This window comes from Schistocerca americana, chromosome 5 (genome assembly GCF_021461395.2).
Source record: "Schistocerca americana isolate TAMUIC-IGC-003095 chromosome 5, iqSchAmer2.1, whole genome shotgun sequence".
Classification (NCBI taxonomy): domain Eukaryota; kingdom Metazoa; phylum Arthropoda; class Insecta; order Orthoptera; family Acrididae; genus Schistocerca; species Schistocerca americana.
This window is the reverse complement of record NC_060123.1, coordinates 502,326,541-502,346,276: the sequence shown is the minus strand read 5'-3', so window position 1 is coordinate 502,346,276 and position 19,736 is coordinate 502,326,541. Positions and strand designations below refer to the sequence as shown.

The 19,736-nt window shown below is 38.0% G+C and overlaps 1 protein-coding gene across 1 annotated transcript in view; it reads right to left on the bottom strand.

The window, feature by feature from the left end:
- The window catches only part of LOC124615774 (spatacsin), a 395,474-nt gene that overhangs the window by 170,010 nt on the left and 205,728 nt on the right, over nucleotides 1-19,736 (bottom strand). Inside the window, exon 18 of the mRNA XM_047143873.1 lies at nucleotides 12,761-12,998. Within this exon, the coding sequence (XP_046999829.1) occupies nucleotides 12,761-12,998 (238 nt within the window). The remainder of the gene's footprint in view (nucleotides 1-12,760; nucleotides 12,999-19,736) is intronic.

The window sequence follows — 19,736 nt, the reverse complement described above, 5'->3', positions numbered from 1 at the left end:
CCTTTAAGAAGGGGATATGTTGGGAAGTGAGTGTAAGAATTCTGAAATTATTAAAAAGGCTTCTGCAAGAGGTACAGTTATCTACTTTACACAATATGTTTACTGTTTACTTCTGCTGAATAAATTCTTTGTTTACTTTAGGTGTACTGTCCTGAAGATAATTCCATAAGGTTACATAAAGTGAAAACATGTAAGGTAAGTCAACACTCTTGTCTTTGGGTCAAAACAATTGAAAATATTTCTAAGAGCAAGTTACACTCAATTGAGCCACTTAATTAGTTTACCTACATGTTGACTCCATTTTAACATGTTATCCAACTAGATTCCTTGGAATTTCAAACAGTGTGTTTCATTTAGTATATGATAACTGATGTCTACTTTTGGTGTTAAGAGGTCATTGTTGCTTGTTTGAAATCACATAATATGAGTCTCTGTGTGATCAGGGCACAAACTGTTAGCTTTGAACCATTTGTAGCCCTTCAGCTACCATCTTAGCTGTGTCTGGCAAGATTGAGTTCAGACATCACAGATTTTTGATCACCCTAAAAAGTCATTGGAAGATTATTTACAAAGGTGAAGAACAAGAAGGGTTCCGGTATAAACACTTTTGGGACTGTACACATTTTATTCTCTGTGTAGTAGAATTTTGTGATCCACACAATCAAATTCTTTGGCAAGATACACCAACTGGATACGTTTCCTTGTTTAGCTGTGCTGGTGAGCAGTTTATTTGTGGGGCCTTGCATTGCTTTCTCTGCTGAGAATCCTTTAGAATATCCAAGCTGAGAGTCAGTTAACAAATTCTGTTCAGTTGAATGAGTCAGTATTAAGTCATAAGACAATTTCTTAAACTCTATCCACGGGACACCACCTTATCGTAGCTCTAACTGTATGGGTGGAGGGGTTTGCACATTTGTGTGAAGCTGAGAGCTATGCCAGCACTGGCCAAGCTACTGGCAGGGTCTTCCCAGCCAGACAGATCCCAGGACATGAAACAGACAAAGTGTGTCCCACCTCTTTCCACATCCCTTTCTGTAGTCCTTTTCCCCCAAACCCTAGGACACAATGACAAAGTGGATGAAAGGGGAATATCTCACATCTGAAACTGTCATGAAAGCAGAAGAGGTTATGCCAGATAAACTGATTGTAAATGCGTTCTCTGCTGTCCTTGAGCTTGCAACAGTTTGTTCCTGTTCTGAAGTCTGAAATCACATTTCATCCCCATGTGCTCTGATGAAAGGTTCCAGAATCATAATGAGTTGGTTACTTCCTCACAAGCTGAAATCCACCTCAAACAAGTCACGCAGATGGTAATTTCTCCCGCCATTTTCCTTAAAACCCAGTGGCAGTGAGCTAAGGATGCTGGTAGTAGGTTTTAATGAAGCTGGAAGCTGTTAGTATGGACCTGCACTCTGGCGGCAGCTGTGTGATGGTCTGTATCTGCAAACAGACAGGCCTATTTAGGATCACTGTTGCCCATTCTGAATGGGGAAGGCCCTAGGAAAGGTGGGCTATACATGAATAGTCACAATTGTAACAGGCTGGGAATCCACACTCAGAAGGTTACTCCTAATTTGTGGACAGAAACCAAGAAAGAACAATACGACTATGACTATTGTAACATGGACTGTAAGGACTCTTCTACACTTAAGTGGTAACAGACCAGAAAGAAGAACAGCTCTCCTCATCCACGAGCTAGCTAGATTAGATACAGACGTTGCTGCCTTAAGTGAAACCAATGTATCAGCTGAAGGACACATCAATGAGGCTAGTTCAGAATACACTATCTACTATAAAGGAAAGGATACGGAAGAACCACACACCCTTGATGAAGGATTTGCAGTAAAAACAAAAACAGTGAAACAATATTGATTAACACCTACTGTTGTCAATCAAAGAATTATAATTCTTCGAATTCATCCTCACTGGAGATAGCTTTGTCTCCCTCCTCCCTCTTTATCCAGTGCAGAGGATACAGACACCAGTTCTACCATCAACTGAGAAACGTTCTCTTCAAGATACTTGCTAATGATAATAACAATTGAAGACTTAAATCCTAAAAAGGGAAGAGATAATCATTTTTGGGAAGACATAATGGGTATCAAGGTGTTGGAAATGGGCTGCTACTTATTTGCCTGTGTCTGAGCATGAATTTTTTTATCACCAACACACAATTCCACTTACCTAATTGTTATAAGGCTACATGGAATCACCCATGCTCCAAACAATGACATCTCATTAACTATGTCATCACTCAACAGTCTGACAAGAAAGACACCTTGATAACCTTGATAACAAAATCACCTTGAAACACCAGTGCCTGCTGGACCAATCACAACTGCTGGCTAGCCATCTGAGGGGCTTTGTCCATCATAAAACATGATCCTACTTCTCAAATCCCTCCAGGAGAAAATTCAACATCAACAGACTGCAGAATGAAACTGTTTTGGATCAACTTACCAATATGACATGTAATGCAACAGATGTCAAGTAGGAATGTACCACTTTACAAAACATGATCAAAAAGGCTGCAGAAGAGGTCATTGGTTTTGACACAAAAAAGAAAAATGACTGTTTGATGGCAATAATGAAGTGATTAAGAATGTTATAAGTGCCAAGAGTCATCCTTTATGGAAAAGAAAACATGCTTTCAAAGGCTCAAGCAGAAACATCAAACTGAAATAAGAACAATCAAGAACATCTGGTGGCAACAAAAAGCTAAGAAAATCCAAAGTCTGTCAGATGCCAGGGATTTTCAGAGCTTTTACACTGGAAGAAAAGAAATATATGGGCCTTTTCACTCCTCTTCAGGAACCCTGAAAGCCACCAACGATATGACCATACTCACTGACGACAAGAAGTCTTGAATTGCTCAAAAGAGCATTTCACCTCATTCTTAAATCATAGGTCTCCTGCTGATGACAACTTACTCAAACATGTCTCACAACATTCAACACAACCTTTGATGCAGTCCCACTGACATTTCATGAATTCAACAAGGCTCTAGATAGTATGAGATGGAGAAACGTAACCGAACCTGACAAAATAGCACTACAGATCATTCAAAGTGGTGGCTTCCACATAAAAACCACATTATTCTCCCTGTTTCTTCTAATGTGTGAAGTCCATAGGGTACCTGCTAGCATGAAGAACTACAAAATTGTCACCACCTTTGAAAAAGGTGACTGAAGCATATGTGGTACACCATGGCATATCCTTGATCTCCATGGCTTGTGCAATTTTTGTTAGAATTCTGTTGAATTGCCTCCAGACTCTTTCCAAGACTATACTTTCAGAATTACAATGGGGATTTCACCCCATCAGGGGAACTATTGATATGATCTTTTGTGCACAACAACTGCAGGAAAAGTGCGGGGAACAACATAAGCCTTTACTATTTGTTCTTGTATGTCCATCCTTGTGACTGGAGATCCGGGGGACTACGGCTGTTCAATATTGTAAGAATCATCATGATGTCATTTATTATACTGCTACCAGTTTTGGCACTTCAGTGTATCACCTTCAGGCCTTAGCTGATGCTGAAGGGGTTAACTCCATCCATATACACAGGGCATCAGTGGCCAACATAACTGTTTTATGCAGACTACCTGTAACTGTGAAGTTGTATTTCGAACCAACAACTGTCAACTATTTGTGTTCTATGGCCTAGAAAAGGCCCAGAGAATCTATGTGGAAGGTTTTAAAACCTTTTGGGTGCCCCGAATACTTTGTATTCTAGTTTGCCATGATTATATGTCTGGGCAAGTGCTACACTAAAATGAAACTTATGACAAATTCATTACTAATGGGCTCAGACAAGAATGTGTCCTCATGCCAACATTGTTTACTCTGTACCTAAAAGCCATGCTTCATGAGACATCATCTGTAAACAATGCATGAGTAGAACTTAAATACAGATTTGATGGAATGTTATTTAATCAGTCCAGACTGCATTCTAAAAGGTTCATTAGTCTCACTCAGGTAAAAGAACTGCAGTATGCAGACAACAGTGTTTCTCCAGCCCACACACCTGCATACTTGTAACCATCTGTAAACTGTTTCAGAACTGCACGTAAATGGTTTGGCCTGACCATCAACATCCAAAAGACAAAGTCACCCCTGCAGCCAGCTCCTGGAACGGTCTTTCTGGATTTCAATGTTTCTATTTCTAGGATACCTCTAGATCACTTCCTCTATTTAGGAAGTATATTATCAATTAAGTGGACATTGGAAAAGGATGTGGAGAACAGGATTCATGCAGCACATATTGTTTTTTAGATATCTCTTACATCAGGTCGTCCTGAATAAAAATGTGACACTATGCAACAAACAGATGGTGTACTGAGTGGCTATTATTTCTACCTTCCTCCATCATTGTGAAACCTGGATGCCTTGATCTTAAGAAACTAGAATGCCTCAACCAACAGAAGTTAGATACATTATAAATATCAAATGAGATGGTTTTGTATCAAGCATTACTGTTCTCGAGAAGGTGAAGATGTACAGTACAGAAGCCACCATTACTGGTCACAAACTCAATTAGATTGAGCATACCCAGGAGAAGAGAAACAACAGACTTCCTTGACAAGTTTTGTATAGTGAAATGAGCACAACTACAAGACCCCTAAGTCCTCCTCCGAATTGCTGTAAGGACCAATTTAAAAAGAATCTGAACATTGATCAGAGTAATACCATAATCACTGGTGTCTTACGTTTTGTGCATGAATGTCGGAGGTAGGGAAAATGAGAAATGTCAGAGATGCAAACTTTGTCAGCCCCAGGCATGCCCCCTGATGTGTAATCAATGTGGCCACATGTTTCATGCCAGGATTGGTCTGCTAAGCCATCAAAAGCATTTCCATACCTGAACTACTATGCAATAATGTAAATGCAGGGGTAAAATGAAAATGCAGATACCGGTATCAGCTGATGACTTCCTTAAATGTGTTTGAAAAGACTTGAAGAAGTGAAATAAACTGTAGCTAGTTGTGTTTTGATTATCTCTTGTGTTATAGCAGGGTGTTACTACAGCATATGTAAGTTGGTCAGGAAATATGGATTGAGGTACTGATTGATTACAAAAACAGTTTAAAGATAATTTTATCAAGGCACAAAAAATTAGTATTATGCTAGAAACACTACTGTAGCCAGCTGAATTATTAAGTTTTAATGAAGCAATGAATATTGCAGTTACTTTATGACTTGTACATTTGAAACAAATGTCTGTTGCTGCATCTGCATGGGTTATTTATTAGTGAGGGCAATGTTTGATTCCACTGTGAGGAAGTACACAGTGAACTTGGCAGCTAATGATTTGAGAGTGTTACAATTTCTTACAGAGCTATACTGTAGGGGATCAATTTTATTTGGGTTGCTACTTTTCTATGTGTCTTGTTTATTATTGTTCCAAAATTTTTGTCTTGTTCTTCCTTTTTAGCATAGTACATGAGTTTTGCTGTTTTAATAACATAATGTAGCAATACAGGCAGTACTGCAGTTTCAGCTGTTGACTACAGCTAACATTCTGAATTACCTACAGCTTGCTCTTCCTAGCACAAGATACTTTAATCCCATAAGTTATCCACCTCTTATTCTTGCTTCTGTTTAATTTTACTCATATTTGTTTCAGTGGAAAACAAGATTAGTGCTGTCTGCTTTATAAATTTCTCCTTAGTGTTCTCTGGTAATTTCTCTAAAAACTGTGATCAAGCAATTGTAAATGACTGCAATAAAATACTTATTTCTATGACTGATTAACACGATTAACATTTGATCAATGTGGCCACCACTGTTGTTGAATCTTCACATAGAATTTTACAGTAGAAATAGGTCACAGCTGGACATCAATAACTGCCCCCAGCCAGTACTATCTTATAGAAAATTAACATTAAGGTCTCAACAAAGAATGAGTCTTTCGTTAATTCTTTGTGATACAAGAGTGAATCAAATATAAACTGGAATTCTTGTTTTATGGACCTTTTTGTAAATGAGAGCAGCGTGTTCTCTACTCATTGTTTCTTTCATTTAGAGTAATAGTCCTCCCTAGCCAGAACATTGTCGTACCATTTCTTTAGTCAGAATTGCAATGTCAGATCTAGAGGTACCCATCACCTGTTGCGCAATGCTTTATAATCAAGTTTCTAACAACAGAGGGGGCCAAGCCATCTGAAATTTTGCAAAGACTTGCGGTACAGTTCGGGGACAACAGTCTGGGAAAGACTCAGATGTACTATGGCACAAACAGTTTTTACAAGGACAAGAAATAGTTAAGAATGCAACTCACTGGCTTAATCTGAGGACCAACATGACAGACTTTTTAATTTAACGAAGTTCTTCTCATTAATTTTCTCCTTGAACATCTTACTGTGAATACTGCATCTTTTGGATCAAGGAAAATGTGCACATCATCAGAAACCCTTGTCAGGGGCTCTTATTTTTAGTTTAGTTTTAGTTATGTCATGTTCCGTAGATCATTTTCCCAATTATTTTATCGATATGATGTGGAACAAGTCAGATTACAAGATATATATACATATTTGAATAGTGCTAATATTAATATTACTGAGATCTTTAGTGCTACACATGCAGCTACATTTAGAGGTACAATTTTTATTTTATTTTATTTTACCATTTCTGAAACAGAAACTCGTCCATGGAGTAGAAGGAGTTGTCCAAAAGAAATGATTTTAAGCTACATTTTAAAACTTGATCTGCTACCTGCCAGACACTTTATGTTGTTGGGCAAATGATCAAAGATTTTTGTTGCTGAATAATGTACTCCATTTTGAGCAACGGACAGCTTCAATAACAGATAGAAAAGGTCATTTTTCCCTCTAGCGTTGTACGTATGAACATCACTGTTCTTTGCAAATTGAGATGTATTATTTGTAACAAATTTCATTTGCAAATATATGTACTCTGATGATGCAGTTAAAATACGTAACTCCTTGAAAAGGTGCCTACATGACATCCTTGGGTGAACACCACTAATTACTCTTACTGCTCTCTTTTGTGCAATCAGCACTTTATGTCTACATGGTGAGTTACCCCCAGAAAACTATTCCATAAGACATTATCGAGTGGAAATATGCAAAGTACATTGGGAGGCTGATCTGTTTATTACCAAGACTAGCGATTATATGAAGAGCGAAATAAACTGAACTTAATTGTCTGATAAGCTCAGTAATATGCTTCCTCCAGTTCAAGCTGTCATCACTGTGAACACCCAAGAAATTGCAGCAATCTACCCTGGTAACAGAGCCCTGTTCATATGCTACATCAACTGCCGGTATGACTCTATTTGGTGTACAGAGTTGGGTATAGCAAGTTTTTTCAAAATTAAGGGAGAGTCCATTTTCTGAGAACCACTTAATAATTCTTTGAAAGACATCCTTAACAAAATCTTCAGCTGCTTTTTCTGGAATGGGATTTATTATAACACTCGTGCCACCTGCAAAAAGTACTAGTTCTGCTTGCTGAACGTTAAGTGGGAGGTCATTCACACGAATAAGGAACATCAGAGGACCTAAAATTGAATCTTGTGAGACACCCTATGTGATAACTCCCCATTTTCTAGAATTTACTACCCTCCCAACATTACTTGTGCTATTCAGCACAACTTTTTGCTTTCTGTTCATTAAGTATTATTCAAACCAGCTGTGTGTGTAGCCTTCAGTTCCATAAAACTGGAGTTTTTCTAAGAGTGTGACATGATCCACACAGTCAAATGCCTTGGAGAGATCACAAAAATACCAACTGGTGATAATTTGTTATTTAGGGCTTATACTATTAGATGGGTAAATGTGTAAATAGCATTCTCAATTGGGTAACCCTTCCGGAATCCGAACTGTGACATGCTGAGTAAATTATTTTCACTTAAATGTGAGACTACTCTTGAAAACATAACTTTTTCGAATATTTTAGAAAATGAAGTCAGCAATGAGATTGGTCTGTAATTATTTAAGTCACTCTTGTCCCCTTTCTTATGAAGAGGTTTGACAACTGTGTATTTCAATCTGTCTGAAAAAATTCCCTGTGCCAGCGAAGCATTACATATATCGCTAAGGACTCCACTTATTAAATTAGAACAACACTTCAAAATTCTGTTAGAGACTCCATCAACACCACATGAGCTCTTGGTTTTCAGTATATTTATAATTCCCTTAATTTCAGTGGGGGATGTTGGCGCTGTTTCTAAAGGCCTGAAGTCCTGGGGAATGACATTTTTAACATATTCTTTTGCTTCTTCAACTGAACCCTTTAACCATATTTTTGCTGCTACATTCAGAAAGTGATTGTTAAAAATACTTGCAACTTGTGAATTATCACTCACAACATCACGATTTAGCTTTATTGCTATGGTATGCTGTGCACTGTCAGGCTGCCCTGTCTCCCGTTTGACAATATTCCATATAGTTTTAATCTTAGAACATCCTCCCTACAATCCAGACTTATCACCCTGGGATTTTCATTTTTTTGGTCCAACAGAGAAAGCAGTCAGAGGACCAGACTGACAATAATGGTGCTGTCAAAGTGTTTGAGTGGAACTGGCTGGTTTCACAGCCATGTTCATTTTATGAAAATGGAATCAACAAGTGCCTATCTGCTGGCAAAAATATGTTTCCTGTTCAGAAGACCATATAGAAAAATAAGGTTGTGTGTAAGAATTTTTCTGAAGCTTAAAGGAACTTATAAAAAAATCTCTGCTTATATTTGATTCAATCTTGTATTACTAAAATTGTTTCTAGCTACTTTGCACTTATGATACTTTCCTTTGCTGAAATGTAAACTGTCAGTACTACAAGTTTGCATGTTTCTTGACTCACTACTGTGGTGTGGCATTCAAAAGGTTTTCATCAAAACAACATTCATTAGGCTGAAGGCCTCGCACTTGACTTGGTTTTTGACATTAACAGACATTCCTCCTTTCTTCTTGTTGCCTCTACAGAAGTACAATATTATCTTGTGTCCATCACCAGCACCCTGTTCAATTTCAGTTATTTCCATATGCCATGCTCTACAAGTCTGCTGAAATATCCACTATCCTTTAATTTTCTGAAAGAAAGGATGGATACAGGTCAACCAAGGAAACGATGGACATAAACTGTATGTCAGACAGTGAGAATGACCAATAATGAGTAATCGTTTATTATTATTACTGAGGTTTCTGATGTTTTGATGGAAGATTCTTAACACATTTTCTTTGATGTGCTCGGTTTTTTCCAAGCTGTAGTACTGTATTTTGCTAGTAGTTATTTCAATTGTAACAACATTTATTCTGAAGCTCTATGTTTCGAGATGAATTTACACTAGGGAACACGCTTGTAATGACGGAGATAGTATGGGTACTAGTTTGGTCAGACTGGATGCTTCTGATAATTGGATATGCAGGAAGCCTCCTACCAGAAGTATTCAGATGAAAACCATGTTGTATATGATCCAACCAAATGAGGGTTGATACATCAGGCACACTTGTGTATGGACAACCCCCTCTCCTGACTGATTACCCTAGGTCTGCAGCATGTTTCACAGAAGGCTTGTCATACTCATCAGTGCATTATCTTCATACGCTGTCACAAATAAAGCTTTCAGCCAGTAAGGCCTTCGTCAAAAATAGACGACAGACAGACAGACAGACAGACAGACGCACACACACACACACACACACACACACACACACACACACACAAATGAAACTGCAACTCACACACTACTGCAGTCTCAGGCAACTGTAGCCACACTTCATGCATGCACACACACACACACACACACACACACACACACACACACACACACCATGTGGCTATAGTTCCCTGAGACTGCAGTCAATTGTGTGAGTTGCATTTCTGTGTGTGTGTGTGTGTGTGTGTGTGTGTGTGTGTGTGTGTTGTCTATTTTTGACGAAGGCCTTACCTACCAAAAAGCTTTATTTTTGTCAGTCTTTTTGTCGTGTCCATCAGCAACTTAGCATTTCTGCTATATGGTGAGTGAAAACTTTCCTTTTTATAAAATTGTTACATTACATACTGGATTTTCCATTATTTGATACTTGTACTAGGAGTATTATCGGCAATGTGGCTGATGTTAACCTCAAATGCACAATTAAGGTAGTAGTACAAGCTTTTAGCTGCAAGTCCTACTGTTGTTACATGATTTACTTTCCTAAGACACTTTCCCAAAGAGTCTAAATCACAGGTGAGATTGCTAAGCCTTGCACTTGGCTTAAAAATACTAGTTATCCAATTATCACTTTCCCAAGAGATCCGCACCTAACATTACTACTGCAGACTGCAGCCAGCAAAAACTAATAACTTTTCTTGCACTACCAGCACTTTAACAGAACTTGTTGAATTGGGCTTAAAACATCCTGTTTCAGCTCAAATTAAAAAATAGAGTTGTGGTTTTTTAGTCACATAACAAACTTAATCAAATAATTTCATTCAAGTACATGAGATACATAAAAAACATAGTGATATTTCACCATAAACAGCTAATGTTAGCAAACAGCATCATAATAATACAATTTTGTTACATATATTTATGCAATTTAAAAAATCTGGCATTAATATCCCCTTGTTCAAATCGCCATTTCCAACCTCTATGAATTCTTCTACTGAATAGTAGCATTTCTCCCACAGAATCTGCTGTAGCATTGTTTTTAGAGTCTCTGGCTTAATATTCAATTTGTTTTTGCTCCTTATGTTCTTTTGTATTGTCATCTCCTACACTGTGGAGTCCATGTGTATAATGTCAATTGGTGTGTGGGTAGCATAGAATTCTTTTTATTTCTTGTATGTGTAGTTAAAATGATTCCCCTCAAATAATGATAAGCTTTCAATCAAACAGTTTAGCTCACCATTTCAAGCAGTCTTGATCTTTTATTGATGACATTATAAATCATTAGGAAATAGCTAATACTTCGTTATCTCATCTATGAACAATTAATTTCCAAAAAGACTTTGAGATGTGGAAAATATCCTAGATGAATGTGTAACTCTGATACTTCATTGGTTAGAATCTATGAGGTGTTACCGTCATGAAATAATTGACTTTTTAAAAACAGCATGGCCATGACAGCACATTTAGAAACCTGACAGATGGAAACTTGTGGCTAGCTTGACTAAAGCCCAAATTTACAGTTTCTGGAACATGTGATTACTCTGAAAGAATTTGGTCCTGTCCTTCAACAAACAAAAGCTGCGTAATATTTCTTTGAGTCCCAGAAGCATAATAGAACTATTGCCTTTCTCAGTATTGACACATTATTGCTATAGATGTACAACTACACAACACTGACACTACAACTCAACATCATACAATTCTGCAAACATGGAGGTAATTATGGAATAACTGGTAGTCTTTAACAAATTTTAGTGATATTTTAACAGCTATGAATGAGAATGTGTCCAAGCTGTAAAAGAAATCCAAACCAATGCATTATAAGTCCTTTGCAACCTCTAAAAGATGCCACAAGATCATTCAGCACTATGGAGTTAGATAAGGTTAGTGCTTTTTTTTCTAATTACACAAAACAACATGCAAGTTCTTCCTACGACCACTATATTATCTTGAGATTAGTGATGATGCAGTTACTACTACAGGCCACATCAACTGCTCTTACAAATATTTTTTTTTACTCTTGTAACCAGCAGCAGAATTACCTTCATGCCCACTTAGAAGGTACAAGTCTATAAACTTTTTGAGGAAATCAGTAAATTAATTTGCAGAATGCCATGAAAGAAGGAGTTGAAGAGTGTAAAAAGCAATGATGAAAAGAAACTTCAGGATGGAATAACAACAATATTATGAGAATGATAGATTGCTACTCACCTTACAGAGGTCATCACTAAATGGTGAGTAGCAATCTCTCCTTTTCATAATATTGTTACAATGAAAAGAAAGTCACAAAGTTTAATAGATAGAAATCATTTCCTCTGAGAAAGAATAAATGGACTACACCACGTATCATATAGTCTATGTAAAAATCTTAACAGATGAGAAGTATTATATCCAGGTAGCTGCCATACATCGTTGATTCACAGCCTGTTAAAGAATCTACTATACTATTGTTACAATTAGAAGGAAGTAATAAAGCAACTGAGCAGCAATGGTCAAGCATATAAATCATAACAACCATAATGCGAAAGATGGAACACAGCGTCAAACAAGCAATATCAAAAAAGTCATACAAAAAAGGAGCACCTACTCACCCATTGCTGAGCCAGGAATAACAACAGCAGAGCCAAAAAATATGTGAACACAGAAAAAACACACTCAATCTCAAGTTCCTTAAATTAGACAACAGAGTGACACAAAACAGAAAACATAAAGAAACAAGGAGTGTGTACAACAAGGAATGTCACTCCAGACCCTGAGAGAGGAAGGAAAGGAAGAGACAGGAGGGAGACAAAAGTGACAGTGGAATCATAGTTATGATTAAAAATTCTGGAGTGTTGGCCAAGACTGGAAGTTCCTCAGACCATTCTCTAAAATGTATAACAGTAGCATACAGTTCAAATATATATTTAATGTGGACCCAAAAAAATTATTATACTTTGACAATCCGTATTTGCTTCCAACTGAACTTTCAAATACAATGTCAATCACTAGAAACAAATTAAAGCAAAATACTTCAGCTAAAGCTATTTTATATGATTAAGCAATGTGTCTAACAAAACAGATGAACTGTTCCAAATTATTCTCATGGAACAGGTACATACAACCTTTAATCATAAAATTTAGAGAAATGCTGCCAACTTACCTCGTAACAGTTTGCAAAGACTGAAAGAATAGGGTTTCTCAACAAAAGTGAGGAAGACAGAAGTGCTCTTGGTGGATCAGGGCTATTGTGGCACTGAAGAAGCACCAACAGCAAGTTGTCACTGTAACTGTCACTAATTACAGGTGTGCCATCAGCTGATGTCTGTGAAGAGTACATGTCCTCGCTGGAGCTGCTGCAGGTGTCTGTGCTTGTACTGGGAGCATTGATGGCTTTCTGTGAAGAGAAAAAAAAGTGTAGTGTAACATCCAATCAATATGATAATATAGAATCATTAGTGGAATACAAACAATGATAAGTGTTGACAAAACATGTACTATGTACAGTAAATTTTGAGTAGGAATAGCACCTAATCAAGAAGTCACAAACATTGTTTCTGAGCTAGCTTGTGTACACACTATTTCTATTCTCTCTCTCTCTCTCTCTCTCTCTCTCTCTCTCTCTCTCTCTCTCTCTCTCTCTCACACACACACGCACACACACACACACACACACACACACACACACACACAGAGAGAGAGAGAGAGAGAGAGAGAGAGAGAGTGCAATTTGAGGGGGGGGGGGGGGGGGGGGAGAGAGAGAGAAAGGAGGGGGTTTCCTGCCTTTCACCCTTTCATCATTGTTGATTGTCTCGGAGATTGTAAACCACCCACACCAGTTCCACTGCAGTATTAAGAGAAGTTGTGTGTATTTCCAGGTGTGTATGTGTGGTGAGGTTACTCCCTCTGTAATTATTAATCATCTATGTACATCTGAGAGCAACAAGGGCAGAACAATTGCAAGTTATGAAACAGCTACACCAGGCCTGTTGTGTAATACACGGGTATGCTGAAAAGTAATGCCTCCAAACTTTTTATGTGAAAAATCTTAAAGCCATTTAAGTACAACAAACATTATTAACATTCTACATCTGTATTTCTCATGCCTACATATTTACAGCCCTCTGTTGCTAGAGGGTTTCAAATCAAAGTGTGTAACATGGCAGTGTGTAATCTAACTAGGCCAGTGATTGAAGAAATAGCATGCTGTAATAAATTTTCGAAGTCAAAGAGTATGTCCAATCAGGGTTCACCTCCTTCAGCATAACAAAGGCACACACATGCAGGCATTGCGACTTCTGCAACAATTTGGTGCCCTGGATCCATTATCATTGACTGTCCTCTATACAGTCCTATCTTGGTCCCATCTCATTTAGATCTGTTTCTAAAAGAACACCTTCAAGGACTTCATTTTGATAGTGATGAAGTGGTGCAAGCAGAGGTTGTGGTTCCATCAAAAAAGTCAAACATTTTATGACAGTATCAACAAACTGGTGTATCATTGGGGAAATAGAAATGTGTTTATCACCAGGGTGATTGTGTTGAGAAATAAATATGTAGAAACAAAGAATAAAAAGTTAGAATGTTAATAAAGTTTGTTTTATTGAAATAGTTTCAAGAGTTTCATACAAAAAATTTGGAGGCATTCCTTTTCAGCATGCCCTGTAAATAAATGTTTGAATTTCATCTGTATCTGTAAATGTCTTCCCATTATTTTGGAATGCTTAAGCAAACCACAATGAAAATAAAACAAAATTTTGATATGACATCATGAGCTGAGAAGCCCCTAGGGATTCTAACACTTCAATCAGAAAGGTTTTATGCCTTCATTCTGTACCCTTCTCTCCAGAAGTACGAGCATTGTTTTGAGTGTAAGTTTTTCATTCAGTTGACTGTGATGAATATGTGTAAAGTACAGTGTTGCATTTGTTTTATTGATGATGATGAATGAGAGGAGGACAGGATGAAATGCGATATCAAAGTAATCTAAGTATTTCTCAAGGCTGAGATGCTAATCTGATCAAAAGATCATTGCCAGCAGTATCACATGCTTGCACTTATTTTGGTGATCACTAGCATTATGCCAGCCTCTCTTCTCCTGTTGCTAGTCAAATAATTGTGAAGAAAATATCGTTCCCCTCAAAAGGGTTTGACTCAATTAGTGTGTGGCCAAACACAACTGAATTAGGGTGCGTTAAAGAGCTTACAGAGAGACAATAATCCTGAAGTGAATAAGCAGTACAAAAACAGACAAGATAAATGTCAGTAGCTTTAAAAAAAAGACACCTTTTGCATACTGCACATTAATTTTTTTAAATTTTATTTCACACCAGATGCATTTTGCCTTATTTATAAGGCATCTTCAGTGGGTGTCCTGAAATACTACAAGCTCTTTTTCATTTGCACATATAGCTTACATATTTAAAACAGTTCATGAAAGTTTTTATACAAAAACAGTTTTAAAGCTATAACCTATATGGGCAATGAAAAAATCATTCAAGGCATCCAATGTAGATGCCTTGTAAATAAGGTGGAAGATGTGTGTGTGTGTGTGTGTGTGTGTGTGTGTGTGTGTGTGTGTGTACATATACAAAAGAGGCTTTTCTTTTAAACTACTTCAATTTATATACAGCTGCCGAGAAAATCACCACCAAAAGCAAATTGTTAAAGATAAGAGACTTTATGTTTGCAAACCATATTCTGTATTTTTCTAATTCCTTAATGGGTACAAATAAATAGAATATCAAGCCGTATACGCCTAGGGACAGGGAGGGGGGGGGGGGGGGGACTACATACCATGAAGGCGTTATCTGAAGGGACAAAAATCGGTAGATGTGATGTACACATATAGGTAAACAAATCACTGTAATTTCAGAAAAACTTGATGATTTCTTCAAAAGAAAGAGCTTCACACATTGAGCAAGACAATAACACGTTTGACCATTTCTGGTCCTTATGCAAGCAGATATTGGCTGAGAGAGTTGTTGGATGTCCTCCTGAGGGGTATTGTATCAAATTCTGTCCAATTAGTGTGTCAGAATGTCAAAATACTGAGCTGATTTGAGGGCCTTACCCCATAGTGCTCCAAATGTTCTCAAATGGTGACAGATCTAGTGATCTTTCTGGACAGATAAGGTTTGGTGATCATAAAGACAGTCAGTAGAAACACTCTTTGAGTGTGGAGAGTCATTATCTTGCTGAAATGTAAGCCCAGGATGGCATGAAGCACAGCGAAACAGGGAGCAGAATATCATTAACATACCACTGTGCTGTAAGGGTGCCACAGATAACAACTAAAGAGGTCCTGCTATGAAACTCCTGGTTGTTGAGCCATATGGTGGATGATAAGTCAGGTTGGTATCTCACTGCTGTCCAAGACATCTCCAGACATGTCTTCAGCCTGCAATCTCATTACTGGAGTTCAATTCTCTTCAGTGAAGAGTGCCACTTCGAACTGCGCCCCAAAGACATGCAAAGGCATATATGGAGACACCACGGACAGCAGAGGGATACCAATCTGACTGTCGACCACCAAATGTACCTGCATTTTGACAGCCGTCATCCCTTCCACACCAAAAAATACATTACATACAGCCCGGCAACCCACAGATGGTATATATGCAGTGTCAAGAATTATGTTGCCATATGCTGAAGATTTCACAAAGACCTTCACAGACAGGCACTATCCTCCAAACCCCGTCCACAAACAATTTTCCCATGCCATTTCCCTATGCATCCCCTATCCTTCCTTCACCTCCAACAGCCAGATACAGAGGAATGCTCCCTTCATCAGTCAATACAACCACAGACTGGAACAAATACACTACATCCGTATGCATTTGATTACCTATCACAGTGCCCTAAAATAAGGGACATCCTACCCAAGATTGTTCCCACCCCTCCCAAGTGGTGTTCCATAACACACCCAACCTCAAGAACATCCTAGTCCATCTCTATTCTACTCACAAACTCAACACCTTGCCACAGACATCATATCACTGTGGAAGGCCCAGATGCAAGAGCTGCCCAATACATCCATCCAGTAGTTCCTATACCAGTCCTGTCATCAGAGGCTGGGCCACCGGTGAAAGCAGCCATATCATCTACCAGCTCTGCTGCAATCTTTGCAAAGATGTTTATCATGCTGTGACTACCAACTAGCTATCTATAAGGACACATGCCCGCCGCCAAACTGGGGCCAAAAGCAAAGTAGACCACTATGTGGCACAACATGCAGATGAACATAATATGCTTGATTTCAATGGCTTCCTCACACCCGAGGCCACTTGGAACCTCCACTCCTCCACCAGCTTCTCTGGACTGCACAGTTTGGGGCTTATCCTTACAACTCATTCTCCACTCCCAAAATCATACTGGCCTCAACCTATGGTAAGCTACTGCCCCACACCCTCAACACAACAGTTTCCACACTCTGTCCTATCATTTCCTCCCAATTCATCTCCCCTCACCCTCATTGTGTCAATGCACTCACCTATCTTTATCCCTTCTCTGCTCCTCTCCTTTTCAACTACCTGCCCCCCCCCCCCCCCCCTCCCTCCCAGCCTCTCGACACTGTGCCTCACTGCCTTGGCCTGCCACCACAAAGACCTTGCATACTCGGCTAGACAGTATGACTTCTCAGTCTCCACCTGTACCCTGCTATCCCTTCCCCTTCCCTGCCCACCACTGCCTGCTTCCCTTCAATGCAAAACAGTTGCATTCTGGCTGACGCAGTCAGAGATACTGGTCATGTGGTACGATGTGTGCTTGCTTGTGTGAATGTGCGTGTGTATTCCTTTCTGGAGAAGGCTTTGGCTAAAAGCTCAATGTGTGATAGTCTTTTCATTGTACCTGCTGCATCTCAACATGTCTTATTTACCATGAGTAGCAATCTATGATTTTTATAATATTGTTAAAGAGAAAATAAAACTAGAAGCATTCATCATATTTCTTCACATTCTTTATATTGTTAAATAAAAATCCTTTCATGCTGCATTTATCAGTCCTATTAATTACGGGAATTCAGGTCCACCTGTTATGCAAACAACTGTTATCACTATTACTATTACTATTATTATTATTATTATTATTATTATTATTATTATTATTATTATTCACAAGAAGATAAATGCAAGTTCTAATGAGGCACCAGAAGAGAGAATCAAGAGAACACCAATAGGGACCAAACAACGAGCAGCAAGCGAAATTTCATGCCCTAGTGAAATACTGAAGTTTCAACTTGTGAATGTAGTTCATTAAAAGCAGATAACCATGTTCCTGCACGTGTTCCTAAAGCAGACAAGCATGACAATAATAGCAGGTACCATTAGAATTAACTTTACACAGTCACAGAATGTATCATGTAATTCTGTAATGCAACAAAATTATGTTTATAAATGACATTATAAGTTAACTCAATTCACAATAGCTTTATACTCATGGAGATACCAAGCTACAGAATAATGAGAACATAGTCTTACAGTTCAGAGAATACGGTAAAATTACAAATGAATTAAAACATTGTAGGTCTAATTTTTGCCACAACAGTTATTACTTAAAAAGTGTTTGCATTTCACAGACCGTCATAAAAATATCCAAGGATGAGGCTTGAAAATGCTGAATGATGTTACCACATAAAACAGAATAATAGTTGTTTGCATAATAAGAGGATATGAATTCTTGTAACTTAACCTGTGTACACAGCCACTGTTAGAGCTTAAAAACCAAATTATGATTGGTCCAATACTTTTTTTAAATCCATCCCCCCTCCCCTTCCTTTCTCTCTCTTCCTACTTCTTTATTCTGAAGCATTTTAACTAACCTGAAAGTTTTGGGTGGAACAAATACAAATAATGGGAACCACTCTGTATATTTGAAGTGTTAAATTGTCAGCAAGTATATAAACAAGAGAAAAATCATTGCTATACTGTAAGACAATGTCATTCCCCCTGGTCTCAATCTCTGTTAGCCCCTTCCCCTAACCATCTTCATCTTTGTCCTTATGCCTTCCACTTCATACATTTACTTTACACCCACGGTGTTCTTTTTGCTGTATCCCTATTCCTCTGTTCAACCCATTCCTCTCACCCACTGTGCATAACACGCAACTTCCTCTGGCTGCACTAGGATGGTCTTATTGATGCCACATTCCTATGCTGTTCCCTTTTCTATTTCAGCTAGCAATGTTATCACTTCCTTAGCTACATTTAGGCTGTGTGTTAAGTTTGTCCCCCTTTCTAAATGATTAAGAAGGAGAACTTCTGTGAGTTCATTCCCCTGAAATACTCTTACTTACTAGTTTTGTTAGTTTTTATATCAAGATGACACAAACAACTGAAGTCTTGCATCATTTATCACGTGAGTGAGGCTGAGTTAGTCTAACTAAGACACAAAGAAAATTTTACCTAACATCTGAAAGATGTCACGTGCTTTAGCTGCCTTTAACTCTTCGGAGTTTAGAATGGGCTCTGATAATCGAGCGGATACGCACTCTTTAATATCCATCATATTTTTTGTCAATATATCACATGCTTGGATTTAGAGTTTATTATTATTATTATTATTATTATTATTATTATTAGCAGCAAATCAGTCAGTGCTTTGCAACTGCTAAATATGTATGATACACATCCTAACCCCTCCCAGTCATGTCCTCTTACCTTCTCTCTGACTTTCAGCATGCAAACAAAACCTTGATTGGGAATTGAGTTCCTTAAAATGAAAGGGTAAATCGGTTGGAATCGTTGGTGCATGGGATATGAGAGATACATCTCCAGCTGTTGGATCTGTGTGGATAGTGGCTTTAATGACAGTGTTTAGCACAGCTTTAAGCTGTGAATGGTTTCTGATGTTGTGTATACAAATTTTGTGGAAAGAATAATATGGGAGAAGCAATTTTCTAATTATTTACATGTCCTTCTATTACACACGACACTGATACCAAGAAAAAAATCAAAACCACACATTTTCACAGCACAGCACAGCAATTTCTTTCAAGCAATCAGTTTTAATGAAAAAAATAAGTCATGGACTTTTCGAGATTTTTGGTAACAAATTTTCCAGAAGGTTGTTATAAACTGTGTAAATTCTATGTTAAATTTTCCAGAAGGTTGTTATAAACTGTGTAAATTCTATGTTAA